The 16,345-nt window shown below is 52.9% G+C and overlaps 7 protein-coding genes across 7 annotated transcripts; 4 read left to right on the forward strand and 3 right to left on the reverse strand.

Moving 5' to 3' along the window:
• Positions 1 to 273: 273 nt before the first annotated feature.
• Positions 274 to 2,294, forward strand: PG994_014075 (beta-lactamase/transpeptidase-like protein; the record flags this gene model as incomplete). Its single annotated transcript, XM_066865484.1, has 4 exons — positions 274 to 832; positions 904 to 1,026; positions 1,086 to 1,344; positions 1,448 to 2,294. The coding sequence occupies 4 exons, from the start codon at positions 274 to 276 to the stop codon at positions 2,292 to 2,294; spliced, it is 1,788 nt and encodes a 595-aa protein (XP_066708613.1).
• A 1,558-nt stretch (positions 2,295 to 3,852) lies between these two features.
• Positions 3,853 to 4,969, reverse strand: PG994_014076 (uncharacterized protein; the record flags this gene model as incomplete). Its single annotated transcript, XM_066865485.1, has 3 exons — positions 3,853 to 4,033; positions 4,090 to 4,692; positions 4,950 to 4,969. The coding sequence occupies 3 exons, from the start codon at positions 4,967 to 4,969 to the stop codon at positions 3,853 to 3,855; spliced, it is 804 nt and encodes a 267-aa protein (XP_066708614.1).
• Positions 4,970 to 7,873: 2,904 nt separating this feature from the next.
• On the forward strand, positions 7,874 to 8,326 carry PG994_014077 (uncharacterized protein; the record flags this gene model as incomplete). Its single annotated transcript, XM_066865486.1, has 1 exon — positions 7,874 to 8,326. The coding sequence occupies one exon, from the start codon at positions 7,874 to 7,876 to the stop codon at positions 8,324 to 8,326; it is 453 nt and encodes a 150-aa protein (XP_066708615.1).
• A 725-nt stretch (positions 8,327 to 9,051) lies between these two features.
• Positions 9,052 to 10,013, forward strand: PG994_014078 (cell wall mannoprotein 1; the record flags this gene model as incomplete). Its single annotated transcript, XM_066865487.1, has 2 exons — positions 9,052 to 9,466; positions 9,613 to 10,013. The coding sequence occupies 2 exons, from the start codon at positions 9,052 to 9,054 to the stop codon at positions 10,011 to 10,013; spliced, it is 816 nt and encodes a 271-aa protein (XP_066708616.1).
• A 572-nt stretch (positions 10,014 to 10,585) lies between these two features.
• Positions 10,586 to 11,233, reverse strand: PG994_014079 (uncharacterized protein; the record flags this gene model as incomplete). Its single annotated transcript, XM_066865488.1, has 2 exons — positions 10,586 to 10,652; positions 10,710 to 11,233. 2 exons carry the CDS (start codon positions 11,231 to 11,233, stop codon positions 10,586 to 10,588), a joined length of 591 nt encoding a protein of 196 aa, XP_066708617.1.
• A 2,726-nt stretch (positions 11,234 to 13,959) lies between these two features.
• Positions 13,960 to 15,311, reverse strand: PG994_014080 (uncharacterized protein; the record flags this gene model as incomplete). Its single annotated transcript, XM_066865489.1, has 2 exons — positions 13,960 to 14,888; positions 15,305 to 15,311. The coding sequence occupies 2 exons, from the start codon at positions 15,309 to 15,311 to the stop codon at positions 13,960 to 13,962; spliced, it is 936 nt and encodes a 311-aa protein (XP_066708618.1).
• A 417-nt stretch (positions 15,312 to 15,728) lies between these two features.
• PG994_014081 (uncharacterized protein) lies at positions 15,729 to 16,303 on the forward strand (the record flags this gene model as incomplete). The annotated part of the gene is made up of 2 exons (XM_066865490.1): positions 15,729 to 16,159; positions 16,264 to 16,303. 2 exons carry the CDS (start codon positions 15,729 to 15,731, stop codon positions 16,301 to 16,303), a joined length of 471 nt encoding a protein of 156 aa, XP_066708619.1.
• Positions 16,304 to 16,345: the final 42 nt, after the last annotated feature.

The following is a 16,345-nucleotide window of genomic DNA, read 5'->3' on the forward strand; positions in this document are numbered from 1 at the left end:
GCAATGTATTTACTCGATGCAGCATCGCAAGTCCAGGTTCACGATCGCATTTCGGGTCATGTCGTCCCGCCTAACGAATCTCGTCTGCGTGACGTTGCACTTGACCGGGTAAGGGTGCTGATCTCATTTATCCCTTATCATGCTTTCTGTTGAGCTTAGAGGCCTGGCCCCTATCTTTGGGTTTGAATAAGATCTGAGGTCGATCATGTAACGATGTCCTTATGACAACATCCCCAAGGCACACGAGGCACCTACACCTAGACAACCCCCAAGATGAAGATATCCACGTCTATGTGGGCGGCGACGTGGGCGCCGTCGCTACTGGCACGGCTCACCACAGCAGCCATACCGGACTGCCCGTTCCCAGGGCCAGCGTTCCCCAAGCCGACGAAGCTCGCGTCGTCCGAGGCTTTCAAGTCCGTCTTGGCCAATTTGACCGATACATTCAAGGCACGGGACGAAGATCCGACCAACAACCCCAACGGCACGTCATGGTCGGTCCAGGTCTTCTCGGTCTCCGACAACAACACGAACAGTCCCCTATGGGAGTACTACCACAGCGCGCCGACGCTCGCGACCTCCAATACAGGCGGCGTGAAGGAGGTCGACGGCGATACGATCTACCGGCTCGGCAGCCTGACCAAGATCTTTACCATCCTGACATTCCTCATCGAGGCCGGCGACGGTTACTGGAACACGGCGATCACCAATTTTGTGCCCGAGCTGGCGCTCTTGGGCGACAAGTACCAATACGACCCTGTGATGAATGTGGATTGGGCGAGTATCACACTGGGAGAGCTTGCAAGTCATACGGCGGGTATTGTCAGAGATTGTCAGTAGTCTACCGATACCAACATCGCGGGGCCGTTTCAAAGCTAACAATACGCGCGTAACTCCTTCTAGATGCGCTGCTTGGAGAGTTGACTCAAGAGAATAACCAAACCGTGCTCGAGTCCCAGGGTTTCCCGCCAGCCCCTGTCAACGAGACCCCGATCTGCGGAGAATACATAACGTGTAATCGAGTCCGTGAGTAGAGCCCTCCATCCGAGACTGAGTGCATTCACAAGCTCATCGTCTCCCATCAGAGTTCTTCGATGGCCTCGGCAATGTACCCCCGTCATTCAGCACAGCGTGGACGGTGGGCTACTCCAACGTCGGCTACCAGATCCTGGCGTACGCGCTCGAGGCCATGACGGGGAAGAAGTTCGCCGACATGATCCAGTCGGATGTCATCGACAAGCTCAACTTGGGCCACACATATTACCAGAAGCCGCCCGACAATCTCGGCATCATCGTGGAGGGACAACAGCCTGGCTGGAACTACAGCCTGGGCGACGCGAGCCCGTAAGTTTGACCATCCCAACTTCCGCATACCTACCTGCCTCTCCCATCATTTCCTCACTTGCATCAATTGGTGCTCCAATAAAACAAGATAGTTAACCACCAGTCTCTCCATCACCTACAGGACCGGTAACATGTACTCCTCGACCAACGACCTCTCGGCCCTCGGCCGCGCCATCCTGAGCAGCCAGCTGATCCCGAGCGCGCAGACGCGGCGGTGGCTCAAGCCCGCGATCCTGACGTCGGACCTGCGCGAGGGGGTCAGCTACCCCTGGGGCGTGAAGCGGATCCCGCTGTCCAGCAGCAGCAGCAGCCGCATCACGGACGCCTACAACAAGGCGGGCAGCATCAACACGTACCAGTCGCTCATCATCCTGCTGCCCGACTACGACGTCGGCATCGCCGCGCTGCTGGCGGGCGGGTGGCCCGGCAACGCCAACTGGGACATGGCCGACGCCATCGGGGCGACGCTGGTGCCGGCGCTCGAGGAGGCGGCGCGGGCCGAGGCGGACGCGGCGTACGCGGGGACCTACAGCTCGGACTCCTCCAGCGCGTCTGTCAATAGCACCCTCGTGCTGAGCACGGAGTCGGGCCGCCCGGGCCTCGGCATCGACCGCTGGGTCAGCAACGGCACCGACATGGTGCCCGTGGCGATTAGGTACACGCTGAACTACAACGTGACCGGGCCCTCGCTCCGGCTGTACCCGGCCGGGTTGGAGAAGCGCAACGACGACGGGTCGCGCAAGGTCGCCTTCAAGGCCATGATCCAAGACCGCGGCGCGACCGACCACGCGGCCGACATGTTCTCGACTAACTGCGGCACCTGGGTCGGGCAGACCACGGCTGTCTACGCGTCCATGCCGCTGGACCAGTTCGTGTTCCACCTCGACGCCGGGGGCGGCGTCAAGAGCATCGAGTCCTTGGCGCTGCGGGCCGTGTTGGACAAAGACTAGTGGTTGTGTAGTAAGCTAGCTCAACATATATTTTACAATGGCTCATGCAATTGAACGTGTCAATCAATAGTCTCTCGCATGATGTCCGCAGCATGTCACGATGCCCTTCGAGTACAACCTGGCTTCGCCCCTTCCTACCCCCCCTTGATCTATTCTGCCTGTTCGAAAGATAATGAACTTATTGGAAGTGGCATTCGTCATTCCAGTACTCGCAGTTGCTCGTATGTGGCTAGCTTAGCATCGGCTAGGTCTCGCCTGCGTGATACCGTTGCCTTCCCGTCCTGAATGGGTGCATAAGGTCCGTAGCAAAGTGGCAGAGATGGACGGGTTTAAGAAAACCAAGCGAGTGAGATACTCCCTATTTGCAGAGTTTTGGGGCAAGTGGGAGGGGGCGATATCGATTATATCAGTTGGACTGGTTCGTGGAGCGGGCGTCGACCAGAGGTGTTTTCTGTTGGGAGCACTGGGGTGGAAAGCAGCATTATCAACCCGAGATGGTTTCTGGGGAGCACTGGAGTGGACATGGACTTTCGGGGTTTATTCCTTCCATTTCCGGTCGTTATTCCTCGTTATTCCAGTGTCTCATGGGGGATGGATATACCGTTTATTCGAGAAGTTAAATTTATATCTCGTAGATTCAATAAAGAGTAATACTAACGCCGGGACTCGGTAGTTGTCCCGAGATCAACCACATTTGAGGCCCCAGTCGAATCCTGGGACACAGACCATTATTATGAAATCGGCAGACTTGCCTTCGCCGCGCATCGCTGTGGAATTCTCAGTTGTGATAACGAAATAATGTCATGGCGTTGGGAAAACCCTCAACCTCTGGGAGACAAGGTTTCGAAGATGGAAACTTTTAGGCGTCAATAATGGTGATCTCTAACCGAACGTCTTGATCGACATACAGGCACGTGGTGGCAAAAGGTATACTAATATGACTTTGTGTAGAGATAGGCGAATCGACTTGGGACTGTGAGAATTGTTGAGAGGCTATTGCTTTAGCCATCTGCCTTGTTTACAGGCCATTATACGATGTTTGGGGGGAATGAAAGCGAACGTGAACTGGTTTCAAGAGAAAGGGGTATCTATCCAGGGGAACATAATATCATCTAGTTACTTGCCCGCTGGATTGTGGTGCCAATGGAATGAAACACTTGATAATACGAATTTACTATTATTTTAGTTATAAGAAACCTTGTACAGCCTCCAGCAAATAAATAAACAGCTCTTTCCATCGAAATGATCTTGAGAAGACTCTGATATAGAATTTCCACAATATCGATGACCAGAGCCTTAGAAACCGGAATAAACGAGCTACCACCATCTCTGGAATTTTCTATTGGTCTCATCCTTAAGAGACCATATAATATGGTAGGACGTAATAGAATGTCAAATATTCGTATCTCATAATTCAGCTAACCCTTATCTTCGGTGACCGAGAAGGGAGTAGAATTCAACAGCAAACCACCCCTTGCCAGACAAATTTGTCAAGTCCAAACCAGTCATTGAACCTGATAACATGAAGAAACTTGAGTCGTACTCCATCAACCAAGTTTCATAACTCTCTCACGGCAATACCGAACCACTCAAAGTTATGGATCTCGTAATCGTTGTTTCCTACAGGGAGATTGCCATCACCGTCAGGTATTTCATGGGCAATCTCGACCACAACGCCACGTGGCTCATCGGTTTCGTACGGCCCTGATAGACTTGAGATACCTTCTGAGGCTGGATGCCTGAAAGGTTTTGTCTGTAGTACTTACAGCCAAGGGGGTTTCATCTCCCGATCCACCTCTTCCTGTCCCACTTCGGGTCAGTGAAGGCTTTGTCGCATTTGCCTCGGTCCTGGGCAAGCGCCATGAGCCCAATGAGTAGACAGAACTCGCCTCCGAGGCCGGTAGAAACTTGACTGGTCCTCCTGTCGTTGTAATTCTCGGGGACCAGAGACCCTACCCAGGTCGAGTTGTTGCCAGCAACTTTCCGGGTCCCCCCATTGGTGCTGACCCTACTGACGCCACTGTTATTGGTGGCGAAATGCATCATATGGAAAGTGCCATATTCGGAAGTCAAGGGGTCTCCACCGTCACTCGCATCTCCGGGCTTAAAGAGGCACGGGGCAAATGGGCCACAGTTATACATTGTGATCGTCGAGTAGCACTGCAGCGGCACCCAAGTCCTTTCGGTTAGCCTCACAACCTGGCCGTCGTCGTTCACTCGCCGGTCGGTGTAATAGTCAATTGTGCTGGGGCGCCATGGGTTATCATCATCGGTGTCGTAGGCAGATCTCCCCAGGCTGCCCGCAAGCCCAGTGGCTATACTGATATCGCCGTTGTTGTAGCGAAAGATCTTGCCAGGGATATTTTGTCCAAATTCATTGTATGTTTTGGGGTGGTAGCTGATTGTTCAAGGAGTCAAAGTAAGGTGCGGTGTTGTGGGCGTAAGTAAGTTCGGTCACGGTGAATAGAAATCGACAGGGGAAATTCCCAGATGATTTGGAGCTGCCTGAGTTCTTCGGGGCGTGACTCCTGTGGCTATGCCTATCGGGTTTTGAAGCCCGGTGCTACTGAAAACGTTAGTGCTTGGCTTTGGGCGAGATTGGGTTTGCATACGTGATGACATGGCTTCGCCTCTCAGGTATCTCGCCGTATATACCAGAAGCCGCCGGAGTACATTGTCTGATCGATATGCTATTCTTCTTGTACTCAAAACACTCTTGAGGGGCGAAATAGCTCGTAATTCAGCTAGCTCCCAGCCTTATAATCGTCGGAAATGACTTGTAGTAAGCAATGCGTTGGCAGTGACGCCCATAACCTATACTTCCCCATCTTCTCGACTTTGCCGGTGTATCACAGCCTTGACCGGTTCCTCTCATCCGGACTTTGCGCTTCCCGTACATTTGGGCTGAAGACGGTTGGGCATTGAGAAGGAAAAGGCGGTCAGAAAGTTGGCAGTTCTCCCAATGAATCGACATTCTCGTCCCATAGATAGAGCGCCAAGCTCTGTAAATTTCCTCGAACGGCCCAGACTGATTGAAAATCATTGAGGAGGCGGTTGGTAACTCACGAAGAATGGTATAGCTTCTGTTGCCTCAGGGCATATTGCCGTGGTCGGAATGATGGCCAGAATGCAAATTCGCTCCATGAAAACTGTCAACAATGACAACACGATGGCCATTTCCAGGTTTTCTAGATCTCCATCGCGCATACCTTGAGCCGGAACACATCGCGCATTGGTGACACGTTTACTCTTTACCGTCCATCTGGGACAAATCTTGGATAGCTGACCGGTCCGCACAAAGAACCAAGGGGCTGCCGGAGACACCGTTGCATCTGGTACCGCAGGAATCAATGAGAACTTGCAGCCAGACTACCCCCGCGCAGATAGTCGCTGCAGATTTGCCGTACTCCGTGCTCCTTGCATCGGCCACGTCTGTCGTATTAGGCTGAGAGGCGCCGGTGAAGCCCAGCGTATGTGACAGTGGGGGCAACGTTGTCCGGTTGGAACAATGGGGGAAGCCGCTCGATGGTTCGATGGGCAGACCCTATCGATTATGGCCTACGTTGAGACTATCCGGGCTGCCTCCGCTGCACCGATAGAACCCAAAGCCAACATGGGGTCGACAGTCTTGCCAGTGTAACGCAACGGCAATGTCTGTTTTTTCTAGCGGTCTAAGCTGGATGAAGCTGGTTGAGATCCGTGCTGCGAGAAATGAGCGCCATAGAGGCGAAGATGATGAAAGGTGCCTATCATGTCGACGTAGGCTGCAGCCAGTCAGGTCGCGCGCTATCAACTCGGGTTGGGTCGGCATTGCTGATCCCGCAACGGATGGCGGGTATGAAGCGGGCCAACAGAGGAATGGGAACGGTTAGCTAAGGGGGTGGGATATTGTGTAACACAAGACATGGTCTTGTCATCTAGTTGGTCGTCTCATCCAGCTGACCACATGCCAATGCATAAATGGATATAGGAAGGGAAGAAGAGACTCTAGGAGGACTCCAGAAGGGGCTTCCCCTCGTGAAGCTGCGCCCAGCATGCTTTATAGGGAAACCCAAGCAGACTCTCAACAATTTCGAGCAGAGGAACTGGCATTATGTAAGTCAAGATTGCGGCTGCAGAAATCCGTTTTGGGGCGTCAGAGAATCTGTTGTGCTCGGGATCGTTTGCCTAGGGGCAGCAAAAGGGCGACTTTGGGGGCCAATCGGATACAATGTTCCGGGCTATCGTAGGTTTAAATTCTTCATCACGTTTGCATCATCGTACGTCAAATAGAGCATTCGTGTTCCATTGGATTGGCGGTTAAGTAAGCGAGCTTGACGGCGTCTTGGCCGAGGCTTGTTGGCGAAAAGCCACGGCGCAGGTGTGTTGGGTCACAGTCACGGATAGAGCAGAGGGCCACAGATGTTACCACCCGATGGAGACGGGCACGATTGGCCTGTTTTGATGATAAAAGAGTAACACTAGATTGAGTGGGATGGGAGTCATGATCTGGTCGCAGACATGTGCTGACCTGACATTCAAGGGATGTGCAATTGCCAGCTTGCCTGCCTACTGCTGCTCCTGCTCCTGCTGCTGCTGTAGGCCAGGTGTTAGTGGTCAAAATTAGCAGTGGTCCAAGCGGGATAGGTAAAGACTGCCGCGGGAAGCCAAAAACAGGCAAGAGCAACCGCCCTCTGCCCAGCCCAAGCCCAGCCCAACCGGGAACCCCACCGGCACCTGTACCTGCACCGTTGCACAAAGGCCAATCTAGAAAGTAAATCCAGCCGTCTCCTAGGATGCAGGATTACCTTCAATATTCTTCTTCTTCGTACGGAGGAACTTGTTCTTCAATTGTGTAGGTCCATTGCCGTTTCTATTGATAGGTATGGTTCGATGCCTTGACTCGATACTTCCTTGGCCGTCATTCCGTCGTGCTGCGTCCTGCGGGGATGCGATCGCCCCATTATCTAACCAAGATATTACATGCAAACGAGCGACGAGAAGCTGCGGCGAGAAACAAAGTATCAATGCTATATGGAGGGGGGTCGCATCGGTAAGCGCATCTAACCTATGCTATCGCAACTCGCTTCCGTTTAAGAGCCGATACCTGAGCCCGACTAAGAGTCCTGTTTCAGTACAAGCCTTTGGTGCCCAGCGCGAAATGAAAGGGCCAATATCCGTCATGCCATCCCCAGCCAACCACACGGACTGGTCGTATGGAACCAGGTGTGCACGCATGTCTTTCTCGGGCGATTGTCGGCAAAAGCAAAGCCTTGTTCGCGTCGAAATAGACGAAGCATTTCAAAGCCACTGTCGGATTAGTCATTTTCATCAGGTTGTCTGTCGGCGAAAGTCAAACAAAGCTAAATGCAGCGCAGCTTCACTCTTGGCCAGTCAATCCGAAAGCTAAAGACCGGATCTACCGACGGCAGATACAGATCACCAGCGAGTAGATCTTCGATGGATCAACCGTCATCAGCATCCAGGTTAAATTTTAGGGGCTGCGCATCTTCCAAGCCTCACATCCAGACTTTACGTCAAGCGTCGTTAGCCAGAATGGGTCTGGGGTCGTGTAGGGTTCCCCTTGGTCGATACAGCCCATGCAGAGCTATGGAGGGAGAACCCTCAAACGTGTGCAGTTTCACGATCCTAGCGTCCGTTATGCGCGGCCACCTCCGCTTCCCACCCCAGCTAATTTAGGCGAACGAATCACGTACCGCATGGCGCCTCTGACCTTCCAGAACCAGGCTTCGCTGCCAGGTACCCGCCGGCCAACGACTGAACGGTGCGCTACGTTCGCAGTGCTATGCCACTGGACGTTTGCGACTGGACGAAACCTGCCAACTCTTGAGACGGCCGTTGCTTTCTTGTTCTTGGTTCATCCAGTCCGTCTCATGATCTTCACTACCATCACGCACCCCACAGAGCGCTTCTTGGTCTGGTCACCGCCGAGCCATCTCCCCCGTGAAGGAGAAAGCGCCCGAGTAAAGTCGATCAAGGCTTCTCCAGTGCTCCCAGGCAGCCCAGGCTCTCCTAAAATCTTCCCATCGTGATGCCTGCCACGCATCCATTCTGTTCAAGCATCCCCTTTCCCCTCTTTCACTGCCCCCATCTTCCCACTTCTCTTCCAGGTCTGCGCCGCTCTGCGCAAACCAAACATCCCACACGGCTCAGATGACTGCTTGCGCCTTGAGCTAGCCCGCCCGCAAAGTTTTTGCCAAGATCATGCATTACTATGATATCAGGGATCCGAAAACAATGTTTCCGTCCCTTAATTATGTTTGCCAAGTCCATGGAAACACAGGCCTGACCCTGGACACAGCATCCTCTGACCCTGAATGGGCGTCGACTGGTTCCTGGCCATCCTGCAATGACGGCAGGGGCGGTGGGTTGACGTCAAGGGTGCAATCATCCTTGATGCACTGCCCAGCCAGCTAAGATCGTGGTCGGCAGATCATCGTGCAAGCCAAGAGGGCATCGCATCGGAGGGAGTGGTGACAGGGTGCGTGGCTCGGCGGCCCTGCCCTGTCCTTCCCTCCCTCCTTCGGTCCACGACTCCGAGTCTATAAAGAAAGCAGAGCCGCTTTCCACTGCCAAAAGCTTGTCCTGTAGCTTCTCTCGCTACAGCACCTTGCCAGTCCACCCCAAGTCTCTCTACTTGCGCGTGTAGTTGCTACAAAGTCCACTCGTTCGGTAGAAAAACAACAACGATACCATATCATCGACCTCACATTCGCTATACCTACCTACTTACCTATCTAAGTCCCAAGTCATAATCATGAGGGCATCTACTCTTCTCTCTGTAGTGGCAATGGCCACCGGCACCCTCGCCACCTTTGGCGACGCTGCCCCTCCCACCAAGACACCCCAAGGCGACGCTTCGTCCGTCTCGGACCTCATCAGCCAGGTCTCGGGCGCCATGTCGCAGCTCGACACGTCCATCAAGGCCTACGACGGCAGCGATGCGTCCAAGGTCAAGACCGACACGGAGCAACTCGTCTCCACCATCAAGTCGTGCGCCTCGTCGCTCAAGGAGTCGGGCAAGCAGATCACGCTGCAGGAGATCTCGGGCCTGCAGCCCCTCATGGCGGGCATCAACACCATCGGCCAGGGCCTGGCCAGCGACTTCGAGAAGAAGAAGACACAGTTCGAGCAATCGGAGCTCTGCACCATCATCCAGAGCGGCCTCCAGAGTATGGCAAGGAGACCAAGAAGCTCATGGAGGGCGTCGTCGGCAACTGCCCACAGGAGGCCAAGCAGGCCGCCTCGAGCCTCGGCGATGGTGTCGTCACCACCCTCACCAAGGGCGCCGACCTCTTCAAGGAGTTCCACTGCCAAGCCCCGCCCACCAACGGCGGTTCCAAGCACAACACCCAAGTCAGCTCCTCCGCCGCCGCCTCCGCATCCGTGCCCGTCGTCCCTGCTCCTCCTCCTAAGCAGTCAGCCGTTGCACCCCCACCAGCCGCGGCACCCGTCACCGTCACTGCCACCGTCACCGCGCCCTGCGCCTGCTCTTCCAGTGCGGCGCCCCCGCCTCCCGCGGTCCCCGTCCCCGGCACGACCAAGTCGTCCGCCGTCCCTCCCCCCTTCCCTACTGGGCCCCCCAAGACCACCGTCGCCGGCAGCACGGGCGGCGTCAAGCCCACATCCACCGGCGTCCCCGTCGTCACAGCCGCTGCCGTGCCCAACGCCATGGCGCCCATGGGTGTCGTGGCTGGTCTCTTTGCTCTTATGCTATGAGATCATTTTCTCACAAGTTGAACTCACGGATCAACCTCTCCCTCCACGTGAGGGGGATGATCAAGTGCATGGAATGAATAATGAAAAACGACAAAAGCAACACATGAGAGGCATCTGGTCCTACATATTTCCTAGGATTGTTTGGGCTCGTAGCGGCTGGGATACCCGCAGTGGCCTCCTTTTTGAGGCCCATGGCGTTTTTGTATTGTTGAGAGCTTTAGCATGATATCCTAGATCGCGATCTATTTGACATATATCACATTTTACTTGAAACATCTCAATTGCCCATGTGCTCGGAGACAAATGTGATGACTTGTTTTCGCTTTCTTCTGTATGATACGTCCTTATTGACATGAGTTAATTATGCCATAAGTGAGGGTGTACGCGCGGTGGATGTGTCATTAAATAATATGTTATTATTATGGCTTAGATGTACAAGAAGGACTTTTGGTTTTGGCTGCAATCTGGCAGTCTGCTACAACGCACAGCTCAATGGCTAACGGCATGGACAGACTCGGGCGGGACGTCTGTAATCTGATCTGCAAAGCCATCATCACTCACGCATATCCTGTTTATGCCGTAGAAGTAGGGCACGGCGGCGCAGAGAAGGTAGGGCTGGGAGAGCAGGCAGGCCAGCATCTATAATGACACGGGTTAGCAAAAGACAACGGGGAATGACGGGATCGATCGACATACCCTCCATAGGTCAAGACGGTAGAGGTGCCGCACGTCCTCAGCGAATCCTGACAGGCGGTGGTACCGCCACAGGGCTGGCTCGCGGCTGGCGGCGGCGTGATGCCGGGCGCGGCGGCGGTGGGACAGGGCGGCGCGGAGAAGGTAGGGCTCGGCGAGCAGGCCGGGTAGCAGCCGCCATAGGTGAGCACGGCGGTGGCGCCGCAGGTGCGCACGTGGTCGACGCAGAGCCGGCTGCCGTCGCAGGGCAGGCCACCACCAGTGCTGCTGCCGGTTGCTGCTGTCGCCGCCGCCACTGCCATGGCACCGTCGCCGGTGGTGCTGACGCTGATGGTCTCGAGCGTGCAGGGCGGGGCCGTGAAGCTGGGCCAGGGCGTGCAGGCCGAGAAGCAGCCGCCGTACATCTGGCCGCAGGCGTTGACGTAGTCGGCGCAGACAGTCTTGGTGCTGCAGGAGCCGTCGTTGCTGACGGCGGCGGCGGCGGCGGTGCCGGCGAGGAGGGCGAGGAGGGGGGTTGATGGCAGCATCTTTGGATGGTAATTTGGTACGTTGCGGCTGTGGGATATTGGCCTCCTAGAGTATCGGCTTGGGAGATATTAGATTTCCTTAGTCCGCAAGCTGTGAGACTATGACGTTTAGCAAGAGAACAAGTACGATGTACGACGTGGGAACCAAATAATATATAAACAAAATTCACGACGCGTTACAGTAAGTTCAACCGCTACCGAGAAACAATGGATAATACTAGAAGTCTAAATACGAGGTGCGGTGCTTGGCGTGACGACATGTGGACGACAGAGCCTGAAGTTCGGGAGAGCTCCATCGGCCGGCATTGCCAACCTGGTCAATGGGGCGTTGAGTACATCGATAGCTTTGTCTTGTCGGACCACCACTGCTAGGAATGGAGTGGTTGTTCGAGAGGGGGGGACATAAGACAGCGGAAGCCCATAACGAGATGGCTGGCGGTCTCGCGCGGTCCAGAGATGTGGAATGTGGAAGATGGAGAATGGAGGAGGAGGTTTAGCTGACCACTGACTGGCCCCGCCAAACCCCAGGAACGAATCCCCCGCCGCTTAATTACCCAACGAGGTGACATGGCGCGGACGAGAGGTGCCGTTTACCAGACTTGGCCATGTCTCCATTGAGCGATGCGATCGGGAATCGTCTTCTGCGAGTTGAGAAAAAAGAGTCAAGTCAAGAGCTGGACCAATCGATGTATAATTGATCAATTGAGCCACCCATTGGATGGGATCCGGTTGTCAATTTAGGGAGTAATGCATGGAACTATAAGGAGGCAAGGTTTGAAGTGATGTATGGGATGGGATGCCTATCAGCCTGTAGGTAAAGTAACGTGCCAAAAAAACACGCACGCACCACTAATACCAGAAATCTTATCTCATTATCTTTTCCTTCTTTTCAACTTCTTTTTACTATAACTTCGTTAATTTAATATGGATATTACCGAATTTAGTCGTATTTTAACCGTAAATCGTAAGCTAAATAGCGATTTCTCTTCTTACGTAATTACGGCTATTATTACGCTCTTAATTACTAGTATATCAAAAAGGGTTATTATAGACGCGTTCGGCACGCGTCGGCTAGTAATTATTAATAACCTCGTAAAGCGCTTTATTTAATAAAAATTATTAAAAAAAAGTAGGGTTTTAACCGACGTCGTAAATTATTAATACGATAAAAGCGTTATTTAATTTAATTAATACGCCGAAAGCCCCGTGTTATTTAAAGAGAGCTCTGTTTAAATATAAATATTATATTAAGATCGAAACCGCGCTCCTTCTTTATTAATACCGCACGCCGTAACTTTCGTAAATAAAAGGTCGGTCGTTAACGCGCTGCGAAGCGTATTTTTTTAACGAAAAAGGACGCTAAAAAACGGCTCGCGTTTTACCGTTATTAATTCGCCGACGCGTATAAAATAACTATTACTTTACTTTTTTTTAAACGAATATATTATTTAAAACGTATCGTATATATTAAGCTAATAAGTTTTTTAATATAATATAAAACGTTTCCGAAAAGACTTTATAAGCTCGCAGAATTATTTTAAGCCTCGAATTAGTATTATAATATAAGTAATAATATAATAAAAAGAAAGAGAAGCTAAGACTAGCCCCCTTATTTTCTACCGAGGAAACCCCGACTCTCCTGCCGGCGGCTTTACTTCTACCCGGTATATTAAGGTTCTCGAAGCTGCCCTTTTTTCCCTTTTACGAGCTTAGTAACCTTTTTATATAAGATAACGCACGTATTCATCGCGGTAACGCCGTAAAGGAGTTTTTCGAATCGAAGGGTATATAAACTATCTAATAGCCGGCATATTTACTTAATTTAAACCTTATTAAACACGTATAAAAAGCCCTTAAGTTAAAAATATATAAAATCGAGCCTCGCTTTTAATATCTAAAAAAGAATATAACCGACGAGAGATATGCGAAGAAAATAATTAAAATAATATAGGCTTCAATAAATCCTACTTTAATATTACGGCTATTACGCTCTATCCCACGTCGTATTACTACTATACGTCGCGTAAAAAGCTAGTATAATTACTATTAATATTTAATTAATTACGGTTCGAATAAAGTAAATTATATAAAAATAGCTACTAAAATGGCGGTACTATTAATATCTGGAAAGGGGTGGTGATGGCGAGGGAAATCGGCCAATGGTGGTGCGTGCGTATTTTATTGGACACCAATTTTACCCGCTGTCTTCAATTGGCGGCAGTGACTGCTTGGGGTAGTTAGCGCCTCAAGTGGCTGAACTTGGGCAAATGGATGGGGTGATGATCCCCTAGCCGCATCAATTACAGACAGCGGTGAAAAAAGAGGCAGGCCTTTAAAAAAAGGACATGTAAGGATTGCGCATGAAACCCTCCACCACCGGAGCAGGCAGCGCAACGCTTATCGTGACTAAACATCTATCAGGCAAAATAAGAAGCAAAAGATTGGCAAGCAAAAGGAGGGGAGAGTAAAGAGCATGTAAAAGATGCCGATAAAAAGTTATTTTCATTCCGATGCGGGGAATCGAACCCCGGGCTACACGGATCTTTTTGAGAGCGTGTAATGTTAGCCACTACACCACATCGGATTTCTTCTGCATTACATTGCTGATTGTCTGTTCAAGCCTTATCTGTCCTTATTACTTTTTGCGCGTATCTATATTAAAAAAGATAAATTGACTGGTCGGCTTATCAACCAGAATACCAATGAGTTGACGAGCTCAAGATTCATCACTCATCCGCCACCTTCATAGCTGGCATCGCAATTGCCGTCTCCCAGCCAGGGTCCAAGGCTTCCACACTGACTCCCAACAGCCAAGCAAACCCCTCCACGACGTCGCTGACGAACCTCTTCGAGACCGTCAAGCCCGGAGCGAATACCCAAAACGAATGACAGACCCTGGGGTATACCTCTAACTTAACCCCTACGCCACGATCCTGCAGCGCGTACGCGAGGATGAGCCCGTCATCGCGGAACAAGTCATGGCCCGCCACCTGCAGGAACATCTTGGGCATCGCGCCCAAGATTTCCTCGAAGGGCGAAGCGAGCGGGTTGAACAAGGGCGACGCAATGGCCGGCTTGTAGTACTCCCACATGGTGGCCGCCTTCGGCCCATCGATGACGAGCGCATCGCGATGCTGCTCGTGGCTCGCCCAAAGCGGCCTATAAGCTTCGGGCACCGCTTCCTTCTCCTTCAGGCCCATGAAGATCGACACCCAAGTGCCCGTGAGGGGCGGCCGGAGTCCGGCCTCCACCGCGCGGCGCGTGAGCGCGACGGCAAAGTTGGCGCCGCTGGAGATGCCCCCGACGAGGAAGCCCCGCGAAGGGTTCGCGCCGATCTCGGCCGCATGGTGGGCCGCCCACGTCAGGGCCGCCCATGTGTCCTCGACGCCGGTCGGGAATGCGTGCTCGGGCGCGAATCGGTACGATGGACAGAGGACCGAGGCGTGGAACAGCTTCGCCAGGGGGCGCGCATACACGGTCAGCTTCGCGGGGCTGCCGAGGAAGAAGCCCCCTGGATGGAACAATACGATGAGCGGCCCAGGACTAGGACGCGAGCCGGGTGCAGGCCGAGTCAACAAGGCGCGGGATGTGTACGAGTCGCTCGCGGGGATGTTGTAGACTTCCTCGTGTAGTCCTGCTGGACACGGTCCAAGTGCTTCGGTGAGCAGGCCGTTCGACGTGAACACCAAATCTCAGCGATCAATGTGCTCCTCGAGGCTCATGGTGGCAAATGGCCAAGCCTCGATTCCCAATGTGCCCAATCTTGCTGGCCAGGAGCATTTCCGTGGGAAGATTATTCACTCCATTGATTTTGGAAAGTCGGAAATCATCCAGGACCAGTCCATTGAGCACGTGGCCGTTATTGGCGGAGGCAAGTCGGCCGCCGACATGGTATATGAGGCAGCCAAAGCGGGCAAAACTGTATCATGGATTATCCGCCAAACCGGGAACGGCTCCCTCGGAACAGCAGCTTTCGCGCCCATTGACTTGCCCACGCCGTACAGAAACGGAGTGGAAGCATCACAAGCGAGGATCATGGCATCGCTACAGCCAAGCTATTTGATCCCCTACCGATCATGGTGGACGTGGCTTCTCCACAGCACCAATTTGGGTGCGAATCTCGTGGGTAAGATCTTTGCCGCTCTAGACGGGACAGTCCGCAAGTACGCTGGTTATAGAGAGAGGAAAAGCGATGAAGGATTTGAAAAGCTGGAATACGACAACGAGTAAGTTTGATGCGTGGCAGCTGCAAATCTAGGCCAAAGGTCGATCCATGGCAGAGACACTAACACTCCCAAGTATTATCTGGCTGAACGGAACTGCTGGTGGCTGTCACTTCGCCGATTTCTGGCCTCTTGTTGCGGAGAAAGTCTATGTCCATCGAGCAAACGTCAATCTTCTGGGCGGAAGAGAACTGCACCTCGACGACAGCGATGGCACGCATTTCCCATGCGATGCTATCTTGCTTGGAACTGGATGGAAACACGGACTGGATATGTTCGACGAAAAAACGCGTATGGAACTGGGCTTGCCATTTCCCAAGTCCGCGGAGCCGCCCCAGGAGACTGCGAAATGGCAAAAGCTCATCGGCGAGGCAGATAATGAGGTGCTCAGGCGCTTCGTCATGCTACGTCATCCACCAGAACACTATCACCGGTACGAAACACGAACACCTTACCGGCTTTATCGCACCATGGCTCCCCTGCACGACGATTCCATCCTCTTCATGAACCACATAGTGGCCGGGGCCAAATTGTTCGCGGCCGAGGCCCAGGCTATCTGGGCAGTGGCCTACTGGGACAAAGCGTTCCGGTTCCTCCCTCTGCCTGAGAGGGAAGAAGACGTTTCACGCATGATTGCCTGGAACAAACGGCGCTATCTTTCGAATGGTGAGCTGGGAAACTTTGCTGCTTTTGACAGTGTTCCGTACGTCGATGGGCTCTTGGATGAGATTGGCGTTACATCCCATCGGAACAAAGGCTGGCTGGGAAACATGTTCGCACCCATCATGCCTGCCGATCTCGGTAGAGTGTGTGGCATGAGTATCTCGCGCAACGACAGGCCAAGTAGTGATGAGCATGAGGTAGATTCTCAACCAATTGGGAACACATG

The sequence above is a fragment of the Apiospora phragmitis genome (assembly GCF_038363925.1).
Source record: "Apiospora phragmitis strain CBS 135458 chromosome Unknown utg000013l:1.0-2965645.0:1.0-2969333.0, whole genome shotgun sequence".
In the NCBI taxonomy this organism is placed as follows: domain Eukaryota; kingdom Fungi; phylum Ascomycota; class Sordariomycetes; order Amphisphaeriales; family Apiosporaceae; genus Apiospora; species Apiospora phragmitis.